The following is a 12,453-nucleotide window of genomic DNA, read 5'->3' as shown; positions in this document are numbered from 1 at the left end:
TGCGTTGAGGGTAGAGCAGGTAGGTGGTGGATGGTGGCTAGGATGAACAATGGAGGGATTGGAAGCGCCGGGCGTTCAACTTCAAGTCCTGCCTCTCAGATCGGCGGAGTCTCGCATAAGTCTAAATCACCTGTTTATTCGTCCAGCCATGGCGTTCGCACCTTTATCTCATTGTCTGCAGAGCTGCGTATGGCTGGCGGGGTGGGATTAGCTTTGTCACGGCATGCTGCGGCGCGCGAGCGGGGGGTGACGTACCCTTACGGTTTGCCAAAGGCAATATATGCTCTTGGTCTTCAGTGAGCTTTATGACGTGCCTGTTGTGTGATTGTTCGATATGTTAGCCCATGGGATGGCTAAGGAAGACGATCGGCAGCCCACTGTGTGCCGCGAGTCAGAGGTGGGACTTTGGCTTGCCTGGGAGATTGATACCGGGTGAATTGTGCCGCTTGCAGCTGGTCTGACACGATCTAGAGTTCCAGTAGAGAACTGCAGCCCTGGCCCCCAACTACATGCAACAGGTCGTAGTTTCGCGGTTCCTTCAACTCCGCCACCAGTGTGACAAGTTCGAGTTTCGGCTGTTTCCGAGATTCTGGCGCCCATTTCTGCTGGACACGCGCGGCGCGCGCCGTGGCCTACCGTGGCCACTGGCCCGCTACCTGAGCAGTTTATTTTGTTCCTTTGAACGTCGAAGTTATTTGGGTACCATTGATAGGTGGGCGCGTCACGTCTGGAACTCAATAGCCCTTTGAGAAACGTGGCGCCAGCGAGTAATTTCCTCCGCCACTGACTATTAACCACCGCCCTCGGTCGGATTCTACCAAGTAATATCCGAGACAAAGTCATCAGGGCTCTACAAGGCCGCAGTAAGCTACACGCGATTCATGAAGCGCAGTGCTGCAAACGACGACGCGCCCGCGAAGAGGGTCAATGCCGTTAGGGACCACATCGTCGCAGAGATTGCGCTTGTGCTCCCTGGCCGCGGCGGGAGCGCTGCCTCCGCAGAACGCAGCTTCTTGACTCCCTGGAATAAGAAGCATGTTAGGAACCGACCCGGTATCTCTTCTAGATGATCCCATGTGCGCACCTCGAGGGTGTACGGAGGAAACCTGTATTTGAACACGAGCTTGTCGACCCTTGGGGCGCGGAACATGAGTGTTTAGTAACCAGTAGGAGCGACAGATTGCGCGACGTACCACACAGGGTTGTTCAGAGAGACCCGAAGGTGCACGAATTGATCGAAGCCGTGCTTGCCAGTGTAGTAGCCATCTGTATGTTTGTTGTCAGCGACACAGTCAAAAGCCCACAGAGTGACTTACATCCAGCCGATCCCTTTCCGCCTGCCGGGAGTCCAGGAGCTATTGGATCGTGATAAGGTGCATTATATATTGGAGGCAGACGAGATCGACATACCTCCGACTGCAACCAGAGTCTCGTTGATCATAACGGAGCCACTTTGCGTGTTATCCATGACTAGTGATGCAGAAGCGTCAGGCGATTGGGTTGGCCGATTGGTCATTTCAGCGTACTGACCCTTATCGTGGAAGTGCTTGTCATGCGAGAAGACGTAGATACTGAGAGGTATATCTCTGCGGAAAACAATCGCATCAAACGTCTTCCGAGTACAGAAGAGCAAAGTACCTGGAATTCACGAATGCGATAGCTTCGTCCATGCTCCTCACAGGCACGAGCACGAGCACGGGACCGAATATCTCCCTGCCACACAACATAAGCTCATCAGCCCATCCCAAGAAATGCCGACTGGCACTCACTCCGACATCAAGGAGTCGTCGCCGCGGACACCGCTCACCACGGTCGGGGCGACGTACTTCTCGGGGACGTCAACTTCTCCGCCAAACTCAATCTTGCCTGTAGTACCCTCGATGAGCCCCTTGATCCTCGCAGAATGAGCCTCGGTGACGATGCGCCCGAAGGACGCAGAACTCTTGGGACCCTCGGGGAAGAATGTATCGTGGCTAGCAGGGAGCAGTCAGCGCCCGGCAGGGAACTTCGACGAAAGCTGGGCAACTCACGCTGCCCGGAGCGCCCCCACGAGCGCGTCTTGTATCTCCTCCGGCACGAGGACATACTCTGGCGCCATGCAGATCTAGGACGTAGAACCATGAGCACTCGACCGCGAAATCCGGAAAGTCGTACTCACCTGGCCCGCGTTGGACACCCGCCCCCACAAAACCCGCCTTGCGGTCATAGCAAGGTCAACCTTGGGATCGACAAACACAGGGTTCTTGCCTTGATCCCAAGTCAGAGAAGCGCTACTGCGGGGTAATTTTACTAGCACGTACCTCCAAGCTAGGTCATGGTCAGTACTTCAGAGAGAGGAGAGCATTGTATTTGAATGACGCGGAACTCACCTCCAATGTCAAAGGAGTCAGATACTTGGATGCTGCCTGAGCGACGATGCGCGCGACGCGGCTATTTCCTACACGTACATCAGACGCAAGCCTACAGACCTTCATCGAAGGCGCGAACATACCCGTATACATAACTTGAATGCATTGGTTTGTAGGTGAGCGCGAGAACGCATGTCAGAAAAATCGGGGCGCACTATGGTCCCACTGAAGCTCGAGGATCTACAGAGGCAATCAGCTTCGCGCGAGCCAACAGTTCAAATCAATGGGCCGACCTTCGTCGTCTCCTGTATAGCGCCATTGATGACATGATACAGTTCCGAATCAAGGTACTTGGGAAGCAGCTCCGCCAGCAGCGCGCTGAACACGGGCGTGTGCTCCGGCGGCTTCAGCACCACCGCATTGCCACCCGCAATAGCGCTGATCTACATCCCCGCCTCGGTCAGCTCTGTTACTTCAGCCCGAACCCACGCGCACACGCACCAGGGGGACCAGGAGGAGGAAGAGCGGGTAGTTGAACGGCGCGATCACCAGCACGACGCCCTTCGGCTGCGGTACAAGGCGCGGGCGCATGAAGAACCAGTTCGCGGAGAAGGCCGGGCTCTGCGCCGCGGTCCACGCGCCGATGCTGTCGTACGCCATGCGCGCCTCCGCGTAGACGATCCCGAAGTCGAAGCTGCACACGCGCCGCAAGTAAGCCTGGGGCACTCGTGTGAGAGCACGGGCAGAACAGAGGCGTACAATTCGGTCTCGAGGTACGGCCGCCCGAGGTCGGCCTTCAGCGCGTCCTTGAAGCGCTGCTCGTTGTCCTTCACGAGGTACCCCACCTGCGCGATCTGCTCCTTGCGGAAGGCGACAGACTTGGCCTTGCCGGACAGCCAGGCGCGCTGCGCCGTGTCATGGATCTGGGATGCAAGGAAGACGTCAGCTCCTTGCGAAGGATGCATCGCCGAGGGTGAACGCCGTGCCTTGGGAATATCCTCGAGGGATGTGTAAGTCAACGACATCCTGGTGGAAAGCTGTCACTGGGAGGAAAGCCGGGCCCGCTGCAAGACGACCGCCACCTTTAAGAGGGGGCGCCGTCCGCACGCGGCCCACAAACTCTAACTTAGTCGCTGAAACGGTTTCCCTCGGCTGGGGAGAGCACCTGGAGAATCGGAGTGAGAAGGTACGGAGCGCGGAGGCAAGCGTGGAACTGCTACATCCAAGCGCGGCTACGCCGGGTCGTCATTGATTATGCTTATTCCTTTCGGGCACAATAAGCACAGATCTGGCATGACTCGCACATGAGAAAAGCTTTCAGGAAGCATGGAACGGGCGCTGAGACGCAAAGCCCGAAGCCCGAGACACACGTCCGCGGGCGTAGCGACTTGCAGCGCGGGCGAGCTGACCCCCAATTCACAGAAAGACGGAGGACGGCGCGGCACTAGTTATCGGGTCCCGAGAACACAAAACTAGGTTCTCGAAGCGCGAAGGCATAGGCATGCAACCCACGCACGCACAACTGCGCAGACTGTACGATCGAAAACACGACGAACGTTACCCAGAGCGATATAGACATACAACCCACACCGGTTACGTATAGCACACACACCTCTCTCTCCCCAGGTCCTCCCCACGCCCTCGACGCGTCTAATCGTCCTTCTTCCCGCTGTCGGCCCGCCGCGCCATCGGAGGCGGCCCATTCGCCTGCTGCGACGCAAACGCGCCCGCGCCGTTCGCAGTATTCGGCGTTGGGGGGAAGTGCGCATACAGCCCCGGGGTGCCCGGGGTCGACAGCAGCCCGGAGCCGTTGGGCGTGTACGGCGAGCCCGCGGTCGCGGCCGGGGGGAACGGCGATCCTGGGGTGCCGCCGACCATCGAGACTGGCCGTGAGGGCGGCGCCGGGCGCGGACTGAGCATGGGGGAGCCGAGGCCGAGGCCGTACGTCGCGCTGCCCCCTGGGGTCCCCGGGGCGAGGTTCGGGCTGCCGGGGAAGGAGGGCGCGTACGGGCTGGGGGCGGCGGAGTGCGGGGAGCCGAAGCCCGCGGAGACGGGGGTGCCCGCGTAGCTGCCGTACGGGCTGCCGCCGTCGACGACCCAGGAGTTGCCCTGGCGGACGACGCGGGTCGAGGGGCGGAGGCGGAGGTCGCCCGAGCCGAACTTCTTGCGCAGGTTGCCGCTGATCCCGGAGGACTCGGCGGCGACGATCCCGTTCGTCTTGTCTGCGCCGGTGACGGCGTCGACGGCGTGGCCTGTGATCTTCACGGCGTAGCCCATGCAGACGAAGACGCCGCCGATGACGCCGACGGTTCTGTAGGAGCTGGTGAGTGGTCCACCCAGCCATGTGCAAGGAGAGAGACGAACCGAATGAAGAGCTGGACGAATGAGGTGGTGCGTTGGTGGATGGTGAGCTTCATGGGCTCCAAGTCAAACTTGAAGAAGATGCCGGGCGTTCCGCGATGGTGGTCCAGAACCCGAGTGTAATGAGTGACGCTATACTGGTTGGTGTTGAGAGGCTTGGTGCGCGGAGCGATGTAGGTGGTCGGGACGACATGCAGGTAATATTGATATGCGACAAATGCTGCAGAAGATGAGCTTTCGGTAATATGTATGCGTGCGTAGGACATACGTTCAGAGGTGAGCTCGAATGAGTTGTCGAGTGGTTGAGTGATGTCCGGGAAATAGGGCCCAAAAGAGAACTCAGTAATCACATGCGAGAGGTTCATGACTGCGCAAAGTTAGTGACTGTGCCTGAAATTATGTGGCATTAGACGTACGTTTGTGGTCAACATGCGTTTGGCTAGCATAACCGTGCCCCAGAGTGGTGATATGCAGGTTTGCTGTAAAACAGTGTCAGCAATAGAAACGCGGACAGTGTCCTTGCGCAGGAGTTCCGCGACCCAAGTATGTTGGGAGTCGAAGCGAAGGCCGGACGTTAACAGCTACATATGGCTCCCACATGCCCTTCTAGCGCGACGAGATATTTGTTACTAACGACGCGAAGGATGGTGCTCCGGTACGAATCGGAGCCCCGCAGCTTGGAGCCATGCACCTATTTGAAAAGGCAGACTTACCAGTTACGCGTTTTGCGGTAATTGTTCCGAAGACCCTGCATGCACTTCCGTCCGGCTGGTAGTTGTAGGTAGGCTTGTACCGGACGGCCGCCCTCCGCAGAAGGACGTCGAAGAACCCGCGGGAGCTCCTCGACTGCGAGACCGCTTGACGCGCGGACAGTGCTTCCGCATGCTCCTTCAGCGAGGTGGCCTGTCCAATGTCGAACTTCGTACCGTCGCGGCGGAATCCATCGCTGAGGAACAGTCGGTCGCCCACCGCGTCTCTGAGATCAACGCTGAGGACTGCAACCAAGAGGCTGAAGGTTATGCGCATTCCACGCGGCGTCGCAGAAGGTGTTTACTCACATTGACAGGGCATGTTAATCACCATGTCCACGTTTATGTCCAATGCATTGGTCTGGTCGGTATCAACACCGAACTCGTAGTCCGGCCAGCCCCAGATGTACTCTCCAATATCGTTCAGAACCAGCAGGAAAGCCACGAACGCCACGAAGAGAGTGAGAAAGCCACGGGACTCTGAGCGCGTCTTGTAGGAGGAGGGGACCTTGGGGAAAGCGTCGAACTGCGCGAGCGGTGCGGGCACCATTTCGTCCAATTTGTCGAGCAGGGAGGGAGAGCCAGGCCGTTCGACGGTCTTGGTCATCGTGGCCATCGTCGCCGTTGTCGACGAAGAGGAGGGGAGGCAGCTGCCAGCGCGGCGACGAGGGGGAGAGGTATAAAGCTGGGAGTGCGAGCAGCGGAAGCGCCGAGCCTACGTGGTCGCCAGACCCGTGACCCGCGCCTTCTCTCCCCCCATCCTCGTCTGCGCTTTCTGAAATCTCCGGTCCGCGAGGTTGCCCCGACAATCCTCTCTCTTCCGCCTGCTGGATCCACTCGGTCTCGACAGAAAGGCCCCACAGGCTCGACAATTACGCAACCCACCACCTCAGGAGATCTCGACTGTGACCTCGTGCAACATCATTCTCCTCGCGCTGCTTTTCTGCCAACTTGGGCCTGGGCAACTGGTCTACATATAACCTGGGTCTGTTCTTGTGACTTCATCTGCTCTCTTGCGAGTCTGCTGGCATGACGATGACGCAAAGAAGGTCTCAGCACGCTACCCCTTAGAGGGTGAAAAGACTACCGCCGGAGCAGCTATCACGTCCTTTGATCGCGCTACCCGAGCGGTTCTACGCTCTGTGCCTAGGCATAGAATGCTTCAGTGGAGCTGGGATGTCATGAGACTCTCTGCGGTGAGTCCGAGACTGATTCATCGTCATTGGTAGATACTATGCTTCAATAGATGCATTCTTCAACTTCACTCCGTGAAGCCCATTTAGGGTTCCGCATGCGAAAGGGTGCCAGGGTTGTGCGACACTCGGTGTCCATATTATTTACGACGGCCAATGGTCTGTCCTACTCTGTTCATCAACGAGGTTCATTGAACGAGTACGCTCACCTGATCCTGGAACACCACCTTCGGCGGATTCTTAATGTTCACGTCGAGGTCAGGACCCTGCTCTTTCGCGTCTTGTTTATTCACGATAATAGCTTCGACCTTTGCGACCGACACTCGCAGCGTTAGACTCAGATTCTCGCAGATAATGGCAGCGCGCCGCTCACCTCTCCTTGACGCTTTCCGCCCCTGAACCTCGTCGCAACGCTGTCGCCAACTTCAATGGCGCAACCCTCCTTGTCTGTGATCTCTTCCTGAAAAACGGTACGCATCCCAGCTCAATCTGTGACCTTCGTCGTGGGAATGGGCATGTCGGACATACCGGCATAGTGATAGTTCCAGGTAGTCGGTGTGTCAGTAAACGGAGACTTCAGAACATGTTGTTCAAACGCTGCGCCCCTGGGGTATACGTATGTGGACCAGGCATGCTACGTCACCTGGTGGGGCGGGTCCCGTCCTTCATCATTAACTGGCTCACGGTGGCTTCATTGCTTCGTGCATGACCAGGTCGATCGTGCCGCATACAGTTGGTGAATTCGCGATGTACACCAGCATCTATGTGGTCATTGACGAGCGAGTGTACACAGGTGGTCCTAGCTGACTTGTGTAGCAAAGTAAACAATGGTGTGCATCGGTATACACCATTGATGAACGAGATATTGGGGCGTGGCTCGGAAGATGAAAGTTCAAGTACTCTCCTGAGATGCCTAATCTCAAGTTTTCGGTGGAAGTTGTCCTCACATTGTACATCAGGTCCGCTGACGCACCGCTGCGCAATCTGACCTCGCAGCGGCCCTGATGTGATGCGGATTTACTGGCAGAGTATAACCTACCAGATCATACCGTCTTTGGGAAATAGCAAAACACTGACACCGAGCTCTACAACCTCCTTCCCCCGGCCTGGCCTCTGCGCGCAAGTCGGCGGGACTTGCCGGTGCGTATTTACCTCTGTTTGGCTTAGTTTCGCACTCACTCTAGAGTTCACTCGAGTAATCTAGGCGCACCCAGTTCCATCTGGCGACACCCTTTGCTTCTGCCCTAAGCCTAACAGACACCATCAATGACCAAGCCGCCTTGGTGCGACTCAACACGTTTGGAGTACGTTTGACTAATCGTTGCGAGCCGTTCGTCATCCGGGCTCGCTGACGTGCTGTGGCAACACACCTCAGAAGCTGCACCATCCCAATGCATCGGGAACCTCATCCGCGAGTACATGACAAATGGAACGGTACGTCCCACTGTGACCACCCGCTTGCGCGCGCTGACATTCTACATTGCAAGCTTCCCGCGGACAACCGCTGTGTATGCGAGGTGGATCCCGACTTCGAGGTCTTCCCTGGAGTCACCGTCGAGAGAATTATGGCCAGCCTTCCTGACGGCTCCGGCGCGCGGTGAAGCCACTTCGCGCCTTTTGCGCCAGAAGCGATCGCGGTCTGCGAAAGAGGCTCTCAAGGTCGTCCGCTGCGTCAGGAGCGGATCTATTCATCAAGGAGGCCCGTACGTACGGTATGAACAGCGGTTGGTTTGGCGTAGCAATAGGCACATTCCTCGGCATCCCTTTCATAGAGAGACAGTAACCCTTTCAAAGTGAATGTCGTAAGGAACACTTACGAAGCATGGAGAGAAGGATGGCGAAACCTTGGACTCAGAGTCGACTGGGTGGGGCACCACCCTAACCTCGGGCCTCGGGCAGGTTCAGGCCTCAGGCCTCAGGCCTCAGGCCTCAGGCATCGCACAGCGCCACGCGACGTCTCCGTCGTGGTCGTGCTCATGCCCTGCACCCGAGTCCGGACTGCTATTGTACTCCTCGATATCGTACCACTTCAGATCTAGCCTGAGATGTGTGGCACGGAGAGTTTCCCTCGCGGCGCAAGCCCTGCGGTTGGTCATCGCACGGCGCTGAAGAGCCCGATCAGTATCGGACACATTCTACGTACCGTATGACTTCAATAAGTGCCCCCGCATACTCGCGAGTGCCAATTCTCAGTGATGCAGAAACGTTGGAGGAAAGCAGAGAGCGAGAACTGGAATTGAATACAAGCATGTACACGCAAATGTACAGATACAAATCGAAAGATAGAGTACAATAGAGATGTCCGCCGAGAACTAAAACCCACCACGAGACGCCTGATCAAGTCCCTTCTGAGTGCAACTTCCTCTCCAGCGCAGCCCGTACCCGTGCGCTCTGTCGTGGTGCCACTAACGGTTCCTGCCCTGGGCGCGACTGCGATCTAGTCACCCGACGCGGCCCTTCGTTCGTCTTGACTCTTTTTCTGCGACTGCTCGTGGGGTCCGGGCTCTCGGACATCCATGCGGTACCACGAGAGTCGAGCTCGTCTTCCTCCTCGTCCAGAGTCTGGCAAGTCCGCTTCTTCGGGGAAACGTCGGGGAGTAGACGAGGGTCCAGAGAATGAGGTGCCGGGAGATCCGGGTGAGTGGGAAGGGGAGGGAGTTTTCGCTCGCCGTTAGAAGGAGGAGCGCCTTCATCGAGAGCAGTGACGACACCGGGTAGGTTTACGACATCAGCGATACCAGTTCGTCCGTCGCCCTTGAGCAACTTGCACGGCTGCCAGTCGCGATTGGGCCAGCCCGGCATCTTGATTGCCTCGTCGAAGATCTTCAACACCCCTTCATAGTCTAGAAGGACACGGGTAGCTCTTTTACGGCGAGTGGGAAGGTGGTCCAGGACGATGCACGCGAGCTCGTCCATAAGATAGGTGAGGGGCTTGTTCTTGGGGATGTTCAAGCTTCCGCTTTCGAGCCATTTCATTTTCGCAGCCGCGCTGCTGTCGTCGTTGCCGAACGTGAAGATCAAGCTGCAAAGGTCGTCGCCCAGCATATGATCGTGCGCTGTATGACGAACAACGACCCAAAGAAGGACCCAGTAGAACGACTCCAGGTCGTGATGAGTGTTGTGGATGATGCCTGGGACATCCAGGATTTCGTATGCCATGAAGTAGTAGGTACCCTGCAACAAGCACAGCATAAGACGACGTCTCGAACAGTAGGCTTCCTGAGACCTACCGTGCGCTCTTTGTACTTGGCGGGGTCATCGGGAGCGATCGATGTCTGCGTAGGGTCCCCTTCTCCAGGCTCTGCGAGCGGATCGGACTCCTCCATCTCAGGTTCGTCATCATCGTCAGGCTCCATTGCGCTATAGTCGTAGTCATGGAGGAAACCATCAAATTTCCTCTTTTCCCCGACTTCGTCTGAAATCAAAATGTTGCCGACGCTCACGTCGCGATGCAACACGCTCGCCTGCTCCCAGGCCAGTTTATGCCCTGAAAGATGATGAATAGCTGGTCGAAATGCGAAGATGACATAAAGCTTACCTCGGATCGCGTCTCGTACCGCGCAGACGAGCTCGAGAGTAGACTCGAAGTCCGTGAGCGGACGCCCGACATCGTCGATGATGATGCGCATATGACTGCGCTCCCGGTGCCACTGTTTGTCATTGTGCGCGAGCCGCCAGGAGTAAGTTTGGTGCTGGGTGTGGGGGAGCGGAAAGTCTGCGCTTGGAATATATTTTTCGGGAGACTCGACGCTGGAAACTAGCGGAGACTTCGAGCTGCCGATGGAGGTGAACAGCCTTGATGATGAGGCTGGGTTGGATGGGCCGGCTTCTCGCACATCCTCGACGGTAGCGTCTGCGTGCGATAAGCTCGATGCTTCCTTTCGACGGCGCTCTGTCTCTTTCCACCACCGTGCCTCGAACTCTCCGAGGTCGCCGCCGCATACCATCGTCGCGAGACCGTAGCGCTCTGTTGAGTTGATCTTTCTATTGATGCGTTTGTAGAACTTGGACTCCGCTGTGCGGACCAGCTGTCGCCATGCCTCCTTCAAGATCTGTGGTTTGACGGGTGTGGTGCGCTCGCGATCCCGAACCAGTCGCCCGTTCTTCCAAATACGGGTATCTTCGATCGCCCGCCATACCATCGTTGCCCGAGAGAACAACCTCCCGTTTACGTCGAGGACCTGGTAAAGCAGGTAGGGCACGCAGCGACCCGTCTCCTCGTCGTATACCTCGACGCGCCGACCCTTCTCGATTTCGTTGACGTGGTCCTGCCAATGCGTAACATGCGCCCTCTGCAGCTCGTCCTTGATCCATTCCTGGTCACGGACACTGAGCTGCCTCACTGTTGGGTCGCTGCCGACGATTCCGTTGCCGACAACGGGGCGGGTGAAGTGCCAGAGGAACTTCTGCAGCAGTCTCCGCCCAGACTCTGTGTTGATATAAAACGGCTTCGAGACGAGGGCGCATGCGTGGTCAAAGCGCACGAGGCGAACGGTGTTGCCATAGATGCCGACGACGAAGGCCGCGAGGAGGCCGTGGGCAAGCATGATGTTGCGCGCGTTCTTCGCCATCTGCTCTATTGTACCAGTGTGCTTCCTGGCGTCCCGGACGAACGGATCCTTGACGGCTACGTCCTTGCTCTCGACGACTAGCGAGAGGCTCTGCCATGACTTTTCGACGAGTGGCTTGCCAGGGAAAGAGACGGATATATCCGGTGCGGTGGAATGATGATGAGCAATAAATGCGTCAAAGGGAAAGTTGATCTTTTGATGGTGGGCATCGGCGAACGTGAGTCTTCTACTGGCCGGGAAGGGCTCAACGAGTGTCGTGAGACCTGAGACCTGTGGAGAGGGTCAGAGCAGCAGTCGCGGGGATATGAGGCTAATACGCACCAAGTTGGGGTACTCCTCAATCTCCCTGCCTGGTCCCGGTTTGTAGTCCTTGAATGCATCCTTCAAGTCGTCGTTCAACGTGTAAGGTGTAGAGCAAGGGAGGAGGGTGTTGATGAAGTCGTCGACGGTCTTGCCATAGAAGTGGACGCGTCCGCTGAGCTCGCTAGCCCAGGCATCCCTGTTCTGAGGGTTCGTCTTATTCCTGTCTGACGCACGTACAATCGCCTGTTGGCTTTTCTTGGCGCGGGGAGTAGCTTTGAGAGGCATACCTGAAGAGAGCGAGGAAGAGTTGCAGTACGGGCATGTTGAGATGGACATCTTTATAGTCCTGCGCGTGTGTTCGGATTTCGACTGTTGTGGTGGAGGTGGCTAAGATGGACAAAGGAGAGAGAGGGGTGTGTCCAAGCGCCGATAATACGCCCCGCCACGCGTGATGGTAGATCCGTCGGAGTTTATCGTCAGAATGTGGAAACCAAACAAATTCAGCGGTGAATAAGCTCACCGAGGGTAGGATAATGGGGGTGGCGTTTTATCGCTCTAAGGCTGGAAGTCAGTCAAGATCCGGCGCCTGCGAGCACGAATGGCGTCTGGATGATGGCGCGGGCCAGGTGGGCGGCTTCCGGCCCCCGTAGTTTTGTGGCTAGAGCAAAGAAAAACTCTTTGGTCCGGGCCCGAGCACAATGCCAGATGATAGATCTGTACGGTGCCCGAGTCTGGTCAGCGCGTTCCCTGGACTCGGAAAGGTGAACTCTCTTCCTCTCACATACTATTTGCACGGTGTGTAATAGTATCCACTAAATTCAGCAGTTTTACCTAGGAATTCAAAAGTCGAGCATCCGGTCGTGGTGGATGTTCGAAACGTTGAAGTTCAACCCCAGGCACCACGCCACTGGTGGCATGAGCGCTTCCA

The 12,453-nt window shown here is 57.0% G+C and overlaps 4 protein-coding genes across 4 annotated transcripts; all 4 read right to left on the bottom strand.

The window, feature by feature from the left end:
* Positions 1-868: 868 nt before the first annotated feature.
* Positions 869-3,373, bottom strand: TRAVEDRAFT_49026 (aldehyde dehydrogenase; the record flags this gene model as incomplete). The annotated part of the gene is made up of 17 exons (XM_008041229.1): positions 869-1,021; positions 1,085-1,133; positions 1,194-1,266; positions 1,317-1,355; positions 1,411-1,470; positions 1,531-1,586; positions 1,639-1,713; positions 1,776-1,973; positions 2,031-2,104; positions 2,159-2,247; positions 2,301-2,307; positions 2,370-2,437; positions 2,492-2,503; positions 2,564-2,588; positions 2,642-2,791; positions 2,850-3,042; positions 3,108-3,373. The coding sequence occupies 17 exons, from the start codon at positions 3,371-3,373 to the stop codon at positions 869-871; spliced, it is 1,587 nt and encodes a 528-aa protein (XP_008039420.1).
* A 427-nt stretch (positions 3,374-3,800) lies between these two features.
* On the bottom strand, positions 3,801-6,127 carry TRAVEDRAFT_29867 (DUF1692-domain-containing protein). The gene is made up of 6 exons (XM_008040998.1): positions 5,768-6,127; positions 5,423-5,704; positions 5,126-5,188; positions 4,978-5,076; positions 4,713-4,929; positions 3,801-4,659 (listed from the first exon to the last, which is right to left on the bottom strand). Exons 1-6 carry the CDS (start codon positions 6,063-6,065, stop codon positions 3,999-4,001), a joined length of 1,620 nt encoding a protein of 539 aa, XP_008039189.1. The 5' UTR covers positions 6,066-6,127; the 3' UTR covers positions 3,801-3,998.
* A 712-nt stretch (positions 6,128-6,839) lies between these two features.
* On the bottom strand, positions 6,840-7,129 carry TRAVEDRAFT_126432 (uncharacterized protein; the record flags this gene model as incomplete). The annotated part of the gene is made up of 2 exons (XM_008041767.1): positions 6,840-6,959; positions 7,025-7,129. The coding sequence occupies 2 exons, from the start codon at positions 7,127-7,129 to the stop codon at positions 6,840-6,842; spliced, it is 225 nt and encodes a 74-aa protein (XP_008039958.1).
* A 1,444-nt stretch (positions 7,130-8,573) lies between these two features.
* TRAVEDRAFT_49024 (uncharacterized protein) lies at positions 8,574-11,861 on the bottom strand (the record flags this gene model as incomplete). The annotated part of the gene is made up of 5 exons (XM_008041228.1): positions 8,574-8,756; positions 9,097-9,825; positions 9,882-10,138; positions 10,190-11,492; positions 11,544-11,861. The coding sequence occupies 5 exons, from the start codon at positions 11,859-11,861 to the stop codon at positions 8,574-8,576; spliced, it is 2,790 nt and encodes a 929-aa protein (XP_008039419.1).
* Between the last annotated feature and the right edge of the window lie 592 nt (positions 11,862-12,453).

Source organism: Trametes versicolor (genome assembly GCF_000271585.1).
Source record: "Trametes versicolor FP-101664 SS1 unplaced genomic scaffold TRAVEscaffold_7, whole genome shotgun sequence".
Classification (NCBI taxonomy): domain Eukaryota; kingdom Fungi; phylum Basidiomycota; class Agaricomycetes; order Polyporales; family Polyporaceae; genus Trametes; species Trametes versicolor.
This window is presented reverse-complemented; position numbering and strand designations above follow the sequence as displayed.

Bases quoted from the DNA above. Each gene is read 5' to 3' on its own strand.
- TRAVEDRAFT_29867 (XM_008040998.1), bottom strand. From the start codon at position 6,065: ATGACCAAGACCGTCGAACGGCCTGGCTCTCCCTCCCTGCTCGACAAA. The intron at 5,705-5,767 runs GTGAGTAAACAC...TCTTGGTTGCAG, and splicing joins GATTAACATGCCCTGTCAAT to TCCTCAGCGTTGATCTCAGA. The intron at 5,189-5,422 runs GTAAGTCTGCCT...ACTGTTTTACAG, and splicing joins TACCGCAAAACGCGTAACTG to CAAACCTGCATATCACCACT.